This window comes from Lithobates pipiens, unplaced genomic scaffold (assembly GCF_037356315.1).
Source record: "Lithobates pipiens isolate NorthernLeopardFrog02 unplaced genomic scaffold, aLitPip1_a1.2 Scaffold_8, whole genome shotgun sequence".
Lineage (NCBI taxonomy): Eukaryota > Metazoa > Chordata > Amphibia > Anura > Ranidae > Lithobates > Lithobates pipiens.
The window spans coordinates 200830688-200850122 of NW_027507903.1; the positions used below are offsets into that span (position 1 = coordinate 200830688).

Genomic DNA, 19435 nt, shown 5'->3' on the forward strand with positions numbered 1-19435 from the left:
AGGAACCCAGGGAATCCACAGAACTGATTTGAGAGAGGCTTGTCTAGACCCTGAGCACTGTGTGCTGGGAGTAGAGCGATCTCCCCTTTCTACACAGAAAGAAATTCTTAGTCACTTGAAACTACTATAAGGTGCTTCCAGTTTAGCACTTGTATTTGTTTCCTTTTTAGGTTATGACTTGTTTCCTTCAAAGCAACCTTTTTGCCTTTTGGAAAGACAAGCATACTGTACTTTTAGGCTTGGACCTTTCACTAGATTGCACATTGTTTTTAAAATTCTGCAGTGTATGAACATGTAAGTCTTATGTCAATGAGGACATAATTTATAATGTAAATTTTATGGTACTCCATTCACGCAGCTGCCTTGGATAAATCTCTTGTGGTGAATTGTCTTGTTTAGCACAGCAAAGGCAATCTTTAACTGGTCCCTGCTTGCTTTTTGGGAGACTATTGTTCTTTATCAACCTTTTATAAACTCAGAAATAAGTGAGAGATCAAAAACCGACATCTGTAACCAATAACATCCATCGTATACATCAGGGGTCGGGAACCTCTTTGGCTGAGAGAGCCATGATCGCCACATATTTTAAAATGGAATTCCGTGTGAGGCATACAATTTTTGTTTAAAACTAAATACAAGTAAATGTGTACATTTTATGCAAGACCAACACTTTTAAAGTACAATAAGTCTCGGAATTATTTTTCATTTAACGTTATGCTGTTGCTAACCATTGATGAATAAAGTACTTCTTACCATTAATGCGACTTCTGGTGCTGTATGGTTTTGCTGATGGCTTTGTAGTCTGGTTGATACGTGGTGTGGTTAAGCTTCATGCAGCCGTTGAGACTTCCATTCATTAAACGTGATTGTAGTTTGGTCCTAATGTTCTTTAGATGTGAGAGACTGCTGACATGCATACATAGAGCCAAACCTTGTCAGTACAGCAAATACGCTCACGCTGCAGTGTGTGATATGTGATGGGAAGCGTATTCCAAGTTTTGACAATCAGCTGGTCTACCGGTTGAAGTTTTATGTCCACAATGTCCACATCTTTCCCCCCCCCCCACTGTAATGTCCATGTCTCCCCACATCTGCTTGCTTACCACTACACAGGCAGGTGATGATGTCAGCGCACCGTTCACCTAGGCCTCCATCGGGTGTACCAAGATGGCAGCCGCTCTGGAGCTAGGCTGAAGCCATGGCCTTTCCTATGGGCTCAATCCGCGTATACGCAGATTGAGAGGCAAGGGCCAGATGCAGCCATCAAAAGAGCCACATCTGGCTCACAAGCCATAGGTTCCCGACCCCTGATATAAATTAGTTTTTATTTTTTGCCTGATGTTTTTTTCTTTTGTGTTTTAATTGTTCTGAGCTGATAATTGCAATTGATTGATCTGCCAATTGTAATTAGTTTTTAACGATACAGCCTTTAGGGCTGTCAGTCCTGTTCCGGGCTCCACTACCTTGGAAAAAAAAAAATCATAGGATGGAGTTTCTGACTTTGTAGCTGAAGCTAGGCTCTGGAGCCTTTATTTTGTAGAGCAGGTTGCAGCACAGATCCTATATTTTCTCAAAGTTACTTTGACTATTCAAAAGGTAAGGGAAAGTGCAGCTATGCATCCTCTGTGCCTGTCCTAATGCAGGAGAAATAGTGCCAAGCTGAAAAAATTCCCTCTGGCCAGTTCTATGAGGTAGAAATTGGCTGAGGTGTCTACCCAAAGACATTTTGATATATGTTCACTTTTCTGGCTGAAATGTCTATAGATATCTTACTTGTTTTAAAACTACTACTGCTGATTTATTGAGCTTTGTGCACACTGATGACCTCCTACAATGGGAGCTATTCAAGCTAATAGACTTCACTTTTAACGGCAAGCTAACTGTTTTTTGGCTCATTATTATGGCCTGGCATTTACAACTGTTAATGAGCACTTGGGAGGTAGCAGCTGCTTTTTTTTTTTTTTTTTTTTTTTTTTTTTTTTCTCCATCTTCTGAAATGAGGGGTGGCAAAAGCTGCTGCAGGTGTGATCAAGCACAAGAAAGATTCAGATTATGTATATAGTTTGTGTGCAGCTTTAAAATTATCAATTACAATATACTATGAATGTCCCAAGTGAGTGATCACTCCTATAGTTAAACAATTAATTGAGACATTCATAGTATATTGTAATTGATCATTTTATAACTTTCTCACATTTTTGTGATTTAAGGTACTGTTTGGCACTTTATTTGACACCACTGCAGGGGTGACAAGCTCACAAAGCTGGTTAGGTGGATAGCTCTGCAGAGGTACCAATATTTTGAAAATTTTGTACATTTTGCATGGTTTTTGATCTGCACTGTCATATGTCTTGAGCTTGTGGTCTGGTAAACAGAGTTGTTTTTGTGCCTCAGAAAGCTCCCTCTTCCTCCTCCAACTATAGCTAAAACGCCCGACAAACTTTTATCATAAAACCCATAGCATGCTCAATTCATGGGTCCTTCATTGCATTCTCTATTGCGAGATGAAGCCTATGGCCAAAACACTGCAATCGTGTCCAGTGATTTATGGATATGGCCTTTACAATGTTGCTTCCATTGTCTGTAGTGATGCACACAAGATTCTTCTCCTCCAATTTCCAGTTAATGAGAGCATCCTTTAATCCCAGCCAAAGCTTCACCAGTGTGGTCCTCAGGGGAAAAACAAGTTTGTAGGCACCGACTTGTCATCTCAAAATCATCATTAATGAAATGGATTGTTAAACTCGTGTATGGTTCCATTGCTCTGCTGGACCATAAATCTGAAGTTGCTGCAAAATTAAGTACATCTAGCAAATCCGTTGCAACTCTTTCACAACATTTGACGTACAGACCAGGGATTGCAACACGTGAAAAATAAGTACGAGAGGACAATTGAAAGCATTTATCTAGGGTTTGAATGAGTTTTTTTTTAAACCCCTTTTTCAACAGTGGTCATGGGAGCCATGTCTTTAGCCAGGTGAAATGTGATTGCTTCTGTTATTTCTTTGCGCCTTAGAGAGTTTGTCGGTTGCGGTGTTTCATTAAATAATGTTCCTTTAATTGACATTTGTTTCGTATGCTTGCAGGTACTTTGTGATTGAGCAGTATTCATTTTCCTTACCGTCTCATATTCTTGTATGTGATTACGTTTCAGGTGATTAAACAGGTTGGTGGTGTTACCCTTTGGTGCACAAACAACGCTTAAACATTGCTTGCAGTAGATGGTTTGCTGAGTGTCATCTGGTTTGAATCCGAAACAAGCCCACACTTTGGAATAAGCTCCTCCTTTTTGGAACAAAAACATCTGGGTTTTTAATTTTATCAGACTCACTTGCGCATTGCTCTACCTCTGAGTTTGTGCCTGCCGCAGCCTCTGCTCTGTCTGCTGTCTGCATTGTCTGCACCGGCCTCTGCCTCACTCCATTTTTCTATGGCCAGGCACTGCAGGCAGGCACCACCAGTGATTGTGCTGATACAGAAGACCCCATCTAGGCTAAAGAGTCCTGTGTATATTCTCCAAATTACTAAGGTGCTGTTGCAGCTCTCTCTTTCCGTTATATTCAACTGGGTGTGCTGTGGTGGACGGAAGCAGACAGATCCGTTGACAATGTTCTTGTTGTATGTACCTAGAGAAAACAAATTGAGAGCGCAGACTGTCATTTGCCTTAGTTTAAAAACACTCTTAAGTTGCAGCTAGCTATATGCACATTGCACATGCATGCACTATTGCACTGACATTTAAAAGGTAATAAACAGTGTGTTTGTTTGTGTTTTTATTTATTTTTATTTTTTTGTCGCACAACCTGGTGCGGTCATGGCTGGGCCCCAAACCGCTTGCAGATGACAGTCAGACAGGCTAGGCTATTAAAGAGGGGCATGTGAGGAGTGGACTTAAAATACTGGCAACAACCACTGTCCCTTAATGTTATGAATATTACCACAATCTGACTCAGCTAGCCTAGTATTATGAATATTACTACAGTCACAGTGACAGTCTTAGTCAGCTACCGTACCCATATTATAAATATTAGCACAATCAGTCGGCTAGCCCCCCCCCCCCCCGAGGCCCAGACTGAGACTCTCTGGGTCACACCAGCTGACTGTGGTAATATTCATAATATGGGGGTAGCTAAGGGGGTAATATGGGGGTAGCTAAGCTGACTCAGTCAGACTGTCACTGTGGTAATATTCATAATTTGCGGGTAGGTGACTCAGACTGTCACTGTGGTGGTAATCATAATATGGGGTAGCGTAGCTGACTCAGAATGTCACTGTTACGGTGTGTGTGCTGTGGTAATATTCATATGGGCATTGGGTAGCATAGCTGACTCAGAATGTCAGTGACATCCTAACTGTGCTTGCTGCTGTGGTAGTAATAATCATAATAAGGGACAGTGGTCCACTCCTCACTCGGCTCAATCACTCACACACAGGGCAGCTCACACAATACATGAATATACAATATACATGTGGTGGAAGGAGGAAGTTCACTCACGTGTTGGAATTGGAAATCAGATCCGCAGCATGCACACACTGCTGTGCTGTGTTCATTTCCCGGCCACAGTGAGGGTACCGCCCACGCCCAGGCATCACGACTTCCAGTTCCACTCCAGCGGTGTGTGAACTGCTCCGCATCTCGCTCTCCAAAGACTGACATCAGTGCCGGTTGCTGACGTCAGTGTTACAAGGCGCCGCTTAAGTAGAACTGGTGGGAATATCAAAATCGCGGGTCATCCAGCCTGGAAATCACGAGGGGGGGTGAATCGAGATTGCGATCTTATAACGATTAATCGTGCAGCTCTAGTGGGAGCACAAACAGCGCTTAAAGCCTAATGAGTGTTTTAATCCCTCTCCACGCTATACCTTATTTAGTTATACGTTATTTGTAATCTTCTGTGTTAGAACTAATCTGTTCAGAATGTCTGTGCCGTCTATTTTGAAAAGTTTGAGTATTTTTAAATTTTTCATTTTTTCTTTTGCAGCTCAATAAGCAGCAATTGCAGACAATAAGAGAGAGATTCCAGGCTTTTCTTAAAGGTGACACTCAAATAGCAGCAGATGAAGCTTTTATCAATGCTGTCCGAAGTTATTATGAGGTAAGTGCTCTAATTTTCAGTGCATTATCGCATTTTTAATTTTTATTTTTTTTTTTTTAATCTTAAAACGCACACTAACAAATGAATGTTCATTGTACATGCTTGTGTTTTAGTGAAGACGTTATGATTTTTTTTTTTTTTTTTTTGTCTGAGACTGTAAGATGGGAGCTCACAAAACCATGCACACTTTAGAACTGAGACTGTAGTTTTAAAGTGAAGAGGTGCCAAATAAGGTAGCTCTGTGTTAAAACTAGGATACAATCTGTAAACATTGAGAAGGTAAGTGCTACCACACCACCCCAGTATTTAGGACCCAATGTACAGAGTCCTAATGTTTTCTCAACGTACCACATCTATCTTCTTTCCATGAGGACTTTATAAAAGAGTTTGTTAGCATCTCGAGTTAAAGCAGTTTGTGATGCAACATTTTGTAGGCAATTATTAGCATGATATTGCCTCTTCATCCTACTTGGATTATTTGGGAGGCTACTTAGAATGTACTCATTATACTAGTACATTGTGGTCTCTTTAAAACTATATACAATGGTGGGGCCTTGGCTGTCAGTGGAGGTTAATGGATGCACACTAGCTGAACTCCAGGACAAGAAGGCTCCTTGGGCATGATTTGTGTCGCCGCTAGCCATGTCAAGGACACAGCTCAATCCTGGAGGGTGTGGGGAACAAAATTTGCCCCATGAGGAAGTGCAAAGTGCAAATTGGGTGCTTTTCACAGCCCAGAAGGGAGTTTTAAAAAGGAAGATGGTGCTATCCCCTCCTCTCACACAGGCATGAAGGCTACTTGCTCTGTGGGAAGGGCGAGAGGACAGACTCTGCTCCAGCAGCAGAACAATGATGCATACCAGTCTGAGCTCTGTTGTCCTCGTCCCCATCTTGAACTCGGAAGGACACCGATGGGGACTCCTCTCCACCAGGAAGACTAAGCATACTGTAAAATTAGATAGATAGATAGATAGATGAGTCCCCGTCGGTGTCCTTCCGAGTTCAAGATGGGGACGAGGACAACAGAGCTCAGGCCAGCCCCCCTTGACATGGATGGTGTACATCATATTCAAGGAGAGGCCAGATCCATGCCTCACCGGAGGCTCTCCTTTCCTGCACAATCCCCACCAAGCCACCCCGACTCCCCCATTTCGGGAACCTTGAATTGATGCAGCAAGCGCTGTTCAGTCTTACCTGCCTGGTGAGCAGGGAGTGGAGCTTCAGCTTGAGATGGGGCTGGGAGGGGAGAGTGGTAGGGGGGCCAAGTTGCTGCACTGTAGGCCTCAAGGTTGTACTTGGGTCTTACTGACCCCATATCTCACTGTAAATAGGTCCGATCATGCCATATTCCTATTACAAGGGATGTTTACATTCCTTGTAATAGGAATAAAAGTAATCAAATTTTTTTTTTAAAGTGTCAAAACTAAAAAAAAATTGACGATAAAAAAAAAAAAAAAAAAAAAAAAATGAAAGCGCCCCTGTCCCCTTGAGCTTGTACGCAGAAGCGAATGCATACATAAGTCCCGCCCACATATGAAAACTGTGTTCAAACCACAAATGTGAGGTATCGCTGCAAACGTTAGAGCAATGATTCTAGCCCTAGACCTCCTCTGTAACCCAAAACATATAACCAGTAAAAAAAATTAAAGCGTCACCTATGGGGATTTTTAAATACCAACGCTTGGCACCATTCCACGAGCGTGTGCAATTTTGAAGCGTGAGGAAGATACGCCGAGTAAATGGATACCCAACGTATCTATTTACTCAGCATATCTTCCCCTTTCACATGATGCAAAAAAATTGGGCTAACTTTACAGTTTTTTTTTTTTTCCTGAAAAAAACGTGTTCGAAAAATTGCGCAAATACCGCGTGAGATAAAAAGTTGCAACGACCTCCATTGTATTCTCGAGGGTCTTTGCTAAAAAAAAAAATATATCTATATCTATATCTATATCTATATCTCATGTTTGGGGGTTCTATGTATTTTTCTAGCAAAAAAATTATGAATTTTACATGGAGAGAAATGTCAGAATTGGCCTGGATGCGAAGTGGTTAAGAATGGTTAAACTTTAAAGCCGAAACGTTGGCTCAGCACTGTAACCACGAGGTACAGGAAATGGACCATCATTTCAAATAACTTCATATAGTTTTAAGAATGAGCCATAATGCCCTTGCAGGACTTTGTAGATGACAGAGCCAACAGGTAAGTTTTTTTTTTTTTTTTTTTTTTCCCGGTTTATTGTTTTGTTACTGTCTGCCTGTGCCAAACTTTTAACATCAATGTTAATATAAAAGTTATTTTTACATGTTGTGCAGACATTTTACTCAAGCAAGACCCTGCTGGTAGCCAATGCAAAAAGTAACTGAGAAGGAAAAATCAGGTAACTATTAACTAATATCAGTGCAGGCATTTTTTACCTTCCCCTGTTTCTCTTTATTTTATTTTTTTTATTTTTATTTTTTTCATCCCTCCTATTCGTTTTTTACTTTTCTCCAATATTTTGTACTATTATTTACTGCACTTTTCCATGCTACAGATAGAGAGAGATTTTTTTTTTAATAATTACCATTCGTTGACGGACACAGCAGCTCTTCTTGACCTTAGGGTCACCCTTTAGGAGAGGACTAGGCAGAAAGTGTTAAAAACAGCAACACTTGCACAGTACCGCCCAGGGGCTGGTCCTACTGGCTATAACCCCTCATACTGCATCCAGCAGTTCAGTTTTTTTTCTGCCTACTATAGAGCGACCTGGCTCCTGGTGGGACCATTGGTCCTGGGAATTTTTTTTTCTTTTTTCTGCATTTTTGATTCCTGTGATCTACAGTCAACAGCCGGGCTGGATGACAGGCCGGATAATATAGGTTCTTTGTAGTCTCCCTGCCTGGCCATCGTGAGCAGGCTACACGCTAGGTCGGCCACAATATGCCCTGTGTAATACAGGTGCGGCCGGTGAGCTATATGCTCTGGGGCACACATATGACCAGGCTACTGCTGTCGGTGTCGCAGTGTGCCGTGGCCGGCATCCACTGCGTACTGCTGGGGTGATCGGTCTGTCAGTGGAATGCGTCCAGCAGTCCCTGCAGGAGGGTAAGTATGGTTCCACCTGTCTCAGCAGGATGGAGCAGCTGGGCATTCCCTGGGAGGTTGACTAAGGGGTCTCTTTCTCCCTTTCTGCTCTCCCTGTCCCTTCCCTCCTCCCCATGCTATGGGCCACCGTTTGACTGGGCACATGGGGGTGCGGTGCACGTACCTGGTCGGGGGGTTCTGGGTCCTGGCAGGGGGCTGCGCTGGATGTTGGGGGGGTTCGCTGCCATTTTTCTTGTAGCCACAGCCAGTTTTTTACCTTTCAGCCATTTCTAGTAGTTCGGCGGCCAATTTCTTGGCACCCTCAGATGTTTTTGTTGAGGTGGCCATTTTCTAGTAGCCTCAGGTAGTTTTGCTTCTAGCGCTGGATGCTTGTTTCCTTCTAGAACAGCGTTCTTTCCACACACCCTCATGGATGACACAGGAGAGCACAGACAGCAGCACGGCGCAGTACCTGGTTCATGGTGGTGACAGTGTGGATCAGCATGGCGTCAGAAGCTGGCGCTTCTTCCCCAGACATCTGTTATTGCAACTTTTTCCCCTGCACCTGCGGTGCCTATGGATGCTATGTTGGCAGTCCTGGAGGCCTTTGTTGCCAGGGTGGAAGTGGCGTGCGGGTGCACGGCTAAGGTGTTTCCTTACCCAAATTATTTTGATAAGTTTATTTACAAGGAGTTGGGAAAACCGCAGAGGGCCTTTTTAATCTCAAAATGCATGGTGGTGCGTAACCCCTTTTGAGGAGAGTCTCCTGAAGAAATGGGCATCTCCTCTGATTGTTGAACCCCCCCCCTCCGCCCGGTATCCAGGTTAAATAAGGTAACCGCGTTTCCGGTGGAAGGGACTCCTGCTTTCAAGGACCCTGCTGACAGAAGGGCCGAGGCAGTTGTCCGGTCCATGTTTACCTTGGTGGGGTCAGCATTGCAGCCAGTGTTAGCCATGGCCCTGGTATCACAGACTTACTGAATGGGATAAATTGTTGCACTGTGAATTGGAGAAGCAACAGGTTTCCCTGGTCTGCATGGAGCTGGCAGACCAGTTGGTGCAGGACCTTAAGTATGTCTGTAATGTGGCCTTAGATACGGCCCCCTAGCTCTCTAGAGCCTCTGTATCAGCAGTAGTGCTATGTCTCCTGATTTGGTTGAAATGCTGGTCTGCGGACCGGGCATCTAAGAAAGCACTGGCGGACTTGCCCTTCTAGGGAGAGAGGCTATTTGGAGCCTCGCTGGATGACCTTATTAAGAATGTTCCTGGGGTAAGAGTATGTTACTTCCACAATCAAGAAAAGGGAAGGAGCCACGCCGTAGCAAAGGGCCCTCCTTTTTTTTTGTCTGCCCAGGTCGGCAGGTAAACGTTCCCAGTCCGACAAGGTGCCTGCTGAGGGACAAAAGCGTCCTTGGTTTCGCAAGGCTGCGAGCAAATCTGTTACCGCATGGAGGTTTGCCTCCCGCTCGACTCTCAGGTGGGGGGGGGGGGGGGTCACCTTTGGGAGTTTGCTGCCTGGTGGACCTCCCTAATTTTCGACCAGTTGGTCTGCGAACTGGTTTCCTCAGGGTACAAGATAGTTTTTCTTGTCCGCCAAACAGATTTGTTCCCTCCAACCTTCATCTTCTTCCGGGCCATTGGGAGGCCCTGTTTGGGGCAGTACAGGACCTGCTGCTGCGTGGGCTGATAGTACCGATGCTGGAAAGCATTCTACTCCAGTCTGTAGTCCCAAAGAAGAAAGGGGTCTGTCTGGTCCTGGACCTCAAGTCCCTCAACAGCTTTGTGAAATTACAAAGGTTCAGGATGGAATCATTTCGCTCAGTGGTTGCTGCACTCAATCAGGGAGATTTTCTGGCATGCCTGGACATCAAGGACGCATACTTGCATGTCACCATATGCATCAGAAGTTTCTGTGATTTGCTGTCGGGGATGAGCACTACCAATTTGTAGCTCTCCTTTTTGGCCTGGCATCGGCACAGAGGCTCTTCACCAAGGTTCTAGCCTCAATTCTGGCTTTGCTAAGGAAGCAAGGGATTGCAATTGTGGGTTACCTGGATGCCCTCCTTCTGAGGGTAGCTTCCGCCTCAGAGGCGAGTCTTTCTTCCTTCGGACAAGCTGCAGACTCTTCAAGCTTCAAGTTGTTGGTGTCCCGCAGGTGGTCGTCGCTGCGTTTTTGCATGCAAGTCCTGGGTCTCATGGTACCCACTTTCAAGGCGGTACCGTATGCTCAATTCCACACGAGTCTTGCAAAAAGGATACTTTTTTTTTTTTTTTTTTTTTTTTATTCGAATTATTAGAACCAAGCACAAGAACAGAGGCAACATTTGTATTGCATGAAATAAATCCTGTAATTGCATGACAAAACCTACAGTGAGCAGTTTTTGCTTGCCTTTTGTTTTAATTGCATTTTATTCTAAAAAATGGAAAGACTTTTTTAATTTCAGCATATCTCACCAGTAAGCTATTTCTGTCAGTTTACAGAATATCGAAATAAATTAATTCTATAATAAACTATAGGCATTTTTTATTTGAATAGTAAGGATGAGCTCCGGCGTGTTCACACACTTCACATGCAGAGCCCGCCAGGAAGTCGGCACGATGCTGCGCTAATAGGCAGCGAGGCATTTTCCCGATGTGCGGTTGCAGAGATCGGGAAAGGTCTCACTGCCTGGGATTAGTGCAGCTATTTTTTTTTTATATACTTTAACCCCTACTCGGTAAACAATTAAAAATTTTTTTTGCCATTACTGTTTTCGTAGTACCATTTCCCCCCCCCCCCCCCCCCCCCCCCCGGGACACAGTGGGATGACGGAAAACCTGAGGGCTGGGTCTTTGGCATTTGATTGGGGGAGTTTGCAAAGGATTGACCAGTCCCTTTTTCATTAAATAAAGATGTACAATTATTATTCCTTACTCTGCATCAAAGGAGCATTTTGGATGCTGTAGAACCTTTTACAGAACTCCAGGACTCAAGCTGCTGCAGAACAGGAAAGAGCCTTCAAGTTGGGACTGACACTCTCTAGTATTGTAGCATTCTTCGGGAGACCATGTATGCAGTTATCCAGCTTTCTTTCAAAAGGGAAGAGACCGCTGCAGGCCTAAACCCTGGCCTAGGCCTATCCTCACACAGTCCTCTCCAGACAGCATATAGAAGACAGATCAGCAAAACGCCCCAGGTCTCAGCCCAGGGAGTCAAAAAGCCCTTCTCAAGGTCATCCCAGATATTTACTCTTGCCCTTAATGCTCCACTGGTACAGGAACATCTAGTGGATGGCATAAAGGCTATAAATATTTACAGCCCAAACTCGCTGTGTATACTGACTATAATGCCACTGGTCCCAGTGACACCTACTGGCAACAGGGGCAATTAACCCCAAGACTGAACTTGGAGGGACTGAGCCAGGGCACTGCAAAACGACCCTTGGCTGCGAACAGCCAAGTAGTCTTAATTTAGCTAGACACTGCTGCGCAAGACTGTAGTTACAAACTGTCATTTCCCAGCTGTTCATAGCAGTACAACATTGTGATTTTTTTTTTTTTTTGTAGTGTACTTTGTGATCAAAACCTACAGTTTTCACTTCTCTCTTAACCCAGCTGAGCATGGAATGCATTTCATATTCACTTCTTTCCCTTTCTAAAATTAATCCTTTAAACCGTTTGGAAATAGTAGCTTTTATTGTATCCTCTTTGAAATCCTTTTTGGTTTGACCCTTGCCAAGGTGTCCCAGAAAGTTGACTTTCAAGAGTCATGTGGTTTATTAAAAATGTATTGCAAAAATGTCCTTTTTTTTTTTTTTTTTTTTTTTTTTTTCACGTGTGTTTTCCTAATGCTATATATTCCTTTTCAGGGAGTTTACAGCTTGATGACACCATTGATGATGAGGTCATTCTGACACTTGAACCTTCCAACTCCTGCATACTTTGGCAAAACTATGACATTGTTCCTGTGGAACATACAAGAAAGAACACTGCCCAACTTTTTGCCAATCGTCATGTTCCAAAATGGTCACCCTATTATTGGCCCTGCATAAATGTGCTCACACTAGCCAAATGGGGAAATATCTTGGTTGGCTAATGTGCCAATATACAGTATATGAAAACTTTTATTATCTTCATCTATAAATGTTTTCATAAAATGTTTCATGCCCCTTTCTTCAGGAAGTTGAGTACAAACATTACTTTTTAATACTGCTGGAGATTTGTTTTGTATATAAAATATTAGTTATATGCATGGGTGTACAAGTTTATACTGTATAGGGAAATGTTATAGTGAGATCCCACTGACAAGGAAAAACGTGTCTGTGAATAATCAGATGGAAGCCACCAAATAAGAAAAATCTTGGCAGGATACCCGTTCTGTCAGTCACCTTGTCAAGCTTGATAGTACTACTCTACAATGAGTGCAGTTGGTTTCCATCAGAGTACATATTAGATGAGCATTTGACTTTGCTAATGTACTTGAATGAGTATTTACTTTTGTCAGTTGACTTTTTAATATTGCTTTGTGTTAAAAGGACACTTTGCAGCAGAGAAACCTATGAGCTGATATTGCTAGACTGTGTTTATAAAACATAAGCTTCAATACTTGGTGAGTCCCTGATGCTGCAACTCCTGACCTTACTTGTTCTAGGCCCATGACTCATTTAAGTTATGTAGCAAGAACAGGAAGATGGTTCTCCGATACTTGAAAAAAACAGTATCCTATTTTTCATGATCAGTTCACTGTTAGAATGGTGGCTGATGATCTGTGATAATATATTGCTTACATTCTGTTTCTTGGCAGCATTATAAAAAAAAAAAAATTATTTTGGGGGACTTTGGCATAGGTTTCCCAAACTGGAAAAAAAAAATTGTGTGGTTCCCTTGATCCTCAACAGTGGACCCAGATTTGGGATTCGATTTGTACATGGATTGTTAAACTTGTCCATTTATTGAGGCCAACTATACATTTTTCCCCCAGTCGTCCTTCAGGACAACACTTGAGAGATGCTGCTTCTCCCACCGGGACAGGAAACGCATTGCCTCCAGCTCTTTAAAAGGTGGTCCCTCAGGCATCTGCCCTGTCTTTTTTGTGTTTCCTTCATCCAGAGGATGCATGTTGCTTGGAGGAAGCATCTATTAAAGGAGGTGAGGGGTGATTCTCTATTGCTCAAGGGCTGTCAGGGCTTGGCATAGTGTAGCTTCTTTCACCTACTATTTTTTTTTTCTTTTATGTGGCCATGGTTTCCCTCTGCAGTGGATAGACGCAGACCCACTCCTGCCTCTCTCCAGTGCCTGGTGAGGGAGATGTATAGTGACACATCCTGGGCTGCTGCCAGCTTCAGCAGGAAGCATGTGGAGCGGGCCTCCTTGTGGTTAGTGGCCGCTAGACCGGAGGATGGCGGGCATTTTTCCAGTGAATCTGACGTCACTACTGTGCACCGGAAGCCCACCCTTGTGTTTTTGTGTTCTTTTTTTAAAATTTAGTTAGTGTGTTTTTAGGCAAGTTAAAAAAAAAAAAAGAAAAGCAAAATGCATACTATTGTCACTAGGCTGTACTATGGGTACATGCAACAGCGAACATGAACATATGTAGTATTTGTGTAGTAGCAAGACATATACAGCCATAGCCAAAAGTTTTTTGAGAATGAGACAAATATAAATTTTTACAAAGTCTCCTGCGTCAGTATTTAGATCTTTGTCAGATGTTGCTATGGTATACTGATGTATAATTACAAGCATTTCATAAGTGTCAAAGGCTTTTATTGACAATTGCATGAAGTTTATGGACAAAGTCAATGTCTGCAGTGTTGACTCACAATGGGATTAAGGCCTTGGGAGTTTCCTGGCCATGGACTCAAAATTTGTGGTGTTCCCCAATCCATGTCACTTTTGCTGTATGGCAAGGTGCTCCATCATGCTGGAAAAGGCATTGTTGGTAACCAAACTGTTCTTGAATGGTTGTGAGAAGTTGTTTTTGGAAGATGTTTTTGTACCATTCTTTGATGGCTATGCAAAATTTGTGAGTGAGCCCACTCCCTTTTTTGAGAAGCAACCCCACACATGAATGGTCTCAGGATACTTTACTGTTGGCATGACACAGAACTGATAATGGCACTCACCCTTTCTTCACCGGACAAGGTTTTTTTTTCACCAGATGTCCCAATTGGAAAGTGGGTTCATCAGAGAAAATGACTTTACCCCAGTCCTCAGCAGTCTAATCTCTGTACCTTTTGCAGAATTGGTCTGTCCCTGATGTTTTTCCTGGAGAGAAGTGGCTTTTGCTGACACCAGGCCATCCTCCAAAAGGCTTAGCCTCACTGTGTGCAGATGCACTCATACCTGCCTGCTGCCATTCCTGAGCAAGCTCTGCACTAGTGGTGCCCTGATCGCACAGCTGAATCATCTGCAGGAGATGGTCCTGGTGCTTGCTGGACTTTCTTGGGTGCCCTGAAGCTGCCTTTACAAATGCTGTGGAAATGTTTTTTTATGGGATCTAGTTAATTTTCATGGCAAAGAGGGACTTTGCAATTGCTATTCATCTGATCACTCTTCATAATATTCTAGAGTATGTGCATATTGCCATCATAAAAACTGAGGCAGCAGACTTTGAAAAAATGTGCCATTCTCAAAACCTTTGGCCTTGGCTGTACAGCTAAATTTAAAGTGTGTGGTTGTTTTAATTATTTTTTTAATATTTATTTTTGCTCCAGTTTCCTCTTTAATATCTCCTGGAATTTTTATTTATTTTTTTAACAAAAGAAAAACTGGCCCATTTGGTGGTAAATGGTAGATATCTCCCTGATTTTTTTATTTTTTTTTCATTGTCTTTACCATTTACCACCAAATGGGCCAGTTTTTCTTTTGATAATAAAAAATGGGAAGCACAAAGTAGTTGTGATGCTATGTACGGTTTTGCGAACATGTGTTGGAGTTGCAGAATTGTGCTTGGGCATTAACCTTTTATTTTACCCTTGGGTGGAGGAGGTTAAACCACTTGACTGCACCCTTGACCAAGTGGGGCTAATGATTTTTATCAGCTGCCAAACAGACCCCCAGTGTAGATTGGACTGCAATGTGCACCTTCCCAATTACTGTTTGCCATATATGCCTTGCTAAGTGACTTGCACACTCGTACCATGCATGACACCTCATTGGACTTGTGCTGGAATTTCATTTATGTATCATACCTCATATACAATCGTGTTTTTGAAGCTCATTTTATGCATTTGTATATTTATGTAAATTCCTTTCAACACAAATGTAATAAACAGAAAAAATATATACTGTTTATAATTTTTTGTTTTGTTACCCCCTTAAATGTAAAATGAACAAATAAAAATGTAAAAAAAAATAATTGCTTGACTAATTGATAATTTTTTTATTTGAACAATCAAACAATTTAGAATGAGAACATCCTAAAGAAACTTGAAAGCAATAGTTGGACAAACTGGAACCTCACAAAGATTCCTAAAGTAAACCCATCACAAACGTACAATTCAAACTACGCATTCAAATCATTTGTAGAATTGACTTGCAATAAAAACTGCATGTCAAAATAAACTGTAAAATATAGACTCGCAAAAGTATAACAATGCCTTCCTGTAAAAGAACTTGACCTTGCTCCAGACTGCAGATCCTCTCCATTGGTTTGGACCTTCTGAACCTAGAATTTACATGTTTTAGATTGTAGGAGAGATTAAATATAATTTCAACTGGCCAAGGTTAAAGCTCACATTGCTTTGCTGGATGTCTACTGACCCGCCTTCTAAACTTCAACTCCTACATATTGTGACTGGCATTCCTTACTGCCACTGCAACTGACGCCCTTATGCAATTTTAATAAATGCTTGGAGATTTGGGACTAATGTGAGTACTCGCCTCTCCCCAACACCTCAGGCCACAACCTTGCTATCACCCCTTCTTGTGGATAGTCATTGCATTCTCACCCTCCTGTTAGAGGTGTGTGTGTGTGTGTGTGTGTGTGTGTGTGTGTGTGTGTGTCAAAATACCCTATGTTCATATTAATCTCCTGTTTAATGCTCCTATAAGCTGTAGTGTTAAATCTTTTCCCTGACATATGTTATATTATGTTTCTTTTAAGGTAACAGACATAATAAGATAATTCCAAAAAAAAGAAAAGTAAGAAAAGCGCACTTTGACCCTTCCCGCCCAAACCTAGCATCCCTTTAACGAAGTTAAGGGGGCAAGATGGTTTGCCTTATGTGACCACTGGGATTGACTGATTGCCACAGCGTTCACATGAACAGTGGCCAGTCCTGCCAATTCCTGACAGAGTGGGAGCTGTCCTTGATGGTCTGGTCTTTGTGCTACGAGCGTACTAGCCGAACAGAAACTTCTGCCACCCAGTGATGCATATGTGCAGCATGGGATTGTTTAAAGCCCACTTTCTTTGCTGCTACACGTGTTTACCATGGCAGCAAGAATTAAAATTTTTAATGTAAACCCAAACAATAACCTTATTTGCTTCCTTTTGGTCTGGTAAAAACTAGTCCGGTTATACCGCTGCCTAAATACTGTTCCTGAATTCCTGTGTCCCCCAAACAAAGAAAATAAGACATTTGTACGTAAATTCTTAATTTGAGCGTACAGGACACAGGCAAAATATTCATAGACCCTGGATTATTGGTCTATACTTTCTGGTGATTGGACACTGGAAAAGTTTTCAAGCACACCTCACCCTAGGTACCTCCCCTGTAACCATACCCCACTTCTTGAGTTCTAATTTTTTTTGCTAGTGTCCTAATTTGATGGACCTCTTCAGAGAAATCACTTGTGGCTTTAATCACTTTTACATGGTTTTCCTCCTTTTTTTTTATCTTCAAATATTTCTGCCCACTGTGACGGTCAAAGCTATTGCAACACTGCAGGTTAAAATTGGTCTAGATGTAGTTAGACATTAGAGTCTCAAAACTACAGCTTTGAGCCACCATTGAGTGATGGATAACGTCGATCACTAGAGCTTTCATGCTTAACCACTTCTGAACCCCCACAGTACAGATACTGCGGCAGATCAACCCGGCTGTGCGAAATCATGTACCTGTACATACAGGGGGAGCCAATCATCAGTTCTGATGGCCGCCGGGACCCGCATATCGTTCTGTGGAGAGACGGATCAGTGGTGTGCCTACGTATACAAGGCAAACCACTAGTCTGTCAGGGAGCAAAAGGATCTTTGTGTTTCAGCTGAAACATGCTCTTTTCCTCCAGTCTGTCCATCCCCCTCACAGCACCTCCCAGGCACACACTTAACCCCTTGATTGCCGCTGGTGTTAACCCCTTCCCTGCCAGTATCTTTTAAACAGTGATCGGTAGATTTGTTTTTTTAACACTGATCACTGTGTATTAGTGTCACTGGTCCTCAAAATGTCACTTGGTGTCCAATTTGTCTGCTGCAATCCCACTAAAAATCACTGACCGCCGCCATTATTAAAAACGATAAGTTTTTAGTTGTTTTAACTTTTGTGCAAACCAATCAATATATGCTTATTATAGTATATGTATGTGTGTATATGTAATATAATTTTTTTTTTTTTTTTTTTTACCAAAAATATGCATCAGAATACATATTGGTCTAAATTGATGAAGAAATTTTGATTTATTTTTTATTGGTAATGATTTATAGCAGAAAAGAGAAATCAAATTTTTTTTTTTGGGGTGTTGTTTTTTTTTTTTTTTTTTTTTTTTTTTTTTTTTTTTATAGTGCAAAAAATAAAAACCACCAAAACATAAGCTCTATTTGTTGGAAAAAAGGACGACATTTGGGTAGTATCGCACGCCCGTGCAATACTCCAGTTAAAGTAACGCAGTGCCGTATTTAAAAAAAAATGGCCTTGTCAGGAAGTGGGTAAAGCCTTCTGGAGCTGAAGTCGTTAAAGACAAATCCTCTCCTGCAGTTTTGCATACCCGTTCCACCAGATTGGTGGAAATTCCTTGGACACTTCTGCAGAAGGCCACAGCTGCTGTGTAAGGCTGCCACCTAGTCCTCTGTTAACACTTCAATAAGGTTCTACCATGTGGATGTTCATGGGACAGTACAGAGTAGCTAATAATAAATAAATGAAACTGACACACAGTATATTTGGTCATAAATGGCCACGGTGTTTATTCAAGGGGTAACCCAAATTGGCTACATTCACATTAACTAAAAAAATCAGCTTTCAGCATAGAATTAAATTTCAAAATTAACAAAATGATCCAATACCAGATCTCAATCACCATGTCCTTCAAGACTTATACTGGAAGACGAACCCCACCGGCCGAAGCCAATTGTGAAACAAAACGCTGAGGCCCCCCCAACACCGTGGCTTTCTCTATCATATTCTGCAAACCTACATTGAAAATGTCCAGACCTATGTCCGAAAAATGTACCAAGTCTGATCTATAGAGACCTGAGATAAAACCTTCCAACTCAACGTGGCGATAGGATAAGTCATTGGAAGAAACCAAAAAATTATGAATGGTCCTATTTAAGCGTCTACGAATCTTGTCTAGATAAAACAAATTGCTAGAGGGGGACCAAAGTAACCTAGGAATCATCTCAGAAAAAGCGATAATTGCGGATGGAAAAAGGACCTTAAACGAAAAGAGATCCTGTTTCATCTCACATAAAAGATTCCAAGTTTTAACTTTACCAATATCATTTGCCCCAGCGTGGATTATTAATAGATCCGGGCTGGGCCAAACATTATTTAAATAAATTAATTCATTTCTTACATCTTTCCAACGTAACCCCCTAACACCATGCCAAAAGATTTGCAAAGCATGAACCTTAAAACCCAAAGTCTTTTTGAAATTCCGTGCTTCGGCTCTTTTGTAGGCCCAATGAATAAATGAATGGCCTATAATCCAGACTTTGAACCTAGGAAAATCTGAAAAGAAACTTAATTAGTATCTAACTCAGGTCGAATGTAAGACTTATATCTAACACTGTCCCAACGACCCAACCTCTGAACCTCCTCAGAAGAAAAACCCATAGAGTTGGCAGCCCCTATTCTGAAGGAGTGAGATGAGAAATAGAAGCCTGACAAACCAAGGGTTTTTAGACAAGAAGAAAGGACAGAAGAAAATTGATAACGAGTAAGAGGAGACAGGTCATTGTGAATAAAGAATGACCCGTGAAAGAAAGGTCTAAAGGCGATAAAATTTAAATTATTTTGGACCGGGCAGATAGGAATATACCCTGCCCGACCCAACTTAATAATGCGTCCCTTCCCAACCTGATCGGTTTTTGATCTTCTGATGCATATAGTGATAGAATCTGAAGAAACAA

At 42.0% G+C, this 19435-nt stretch overlaps 1 protein-coding gene across 13 annotated transcripts in view; it reads left to right on the plus strand.

Moving 5' to 3' along the window:
- The window catches only part of CADPS2 (calcium dependent secretion activator 2), an 852012-nt gene that overhangs the window by 59772 nt on the left and 772805 nt on the right, over positions 1 to 19435 (plus strand). For all 13 annotated transcript variants that reach the window (XM_077471987.1, XM_077471989.1, XM_077471994.1 and 10 more), the window contains exon 2: positions 4983 to 5096. In XM_077471987.1, the coding sequence (XP_077328113.1) occupies positions 4983 to 5096 (114 nt within the window). The remainder of the gene's footprint in view (positions 1 to 4982; positions 5097 to 19435) is intronic.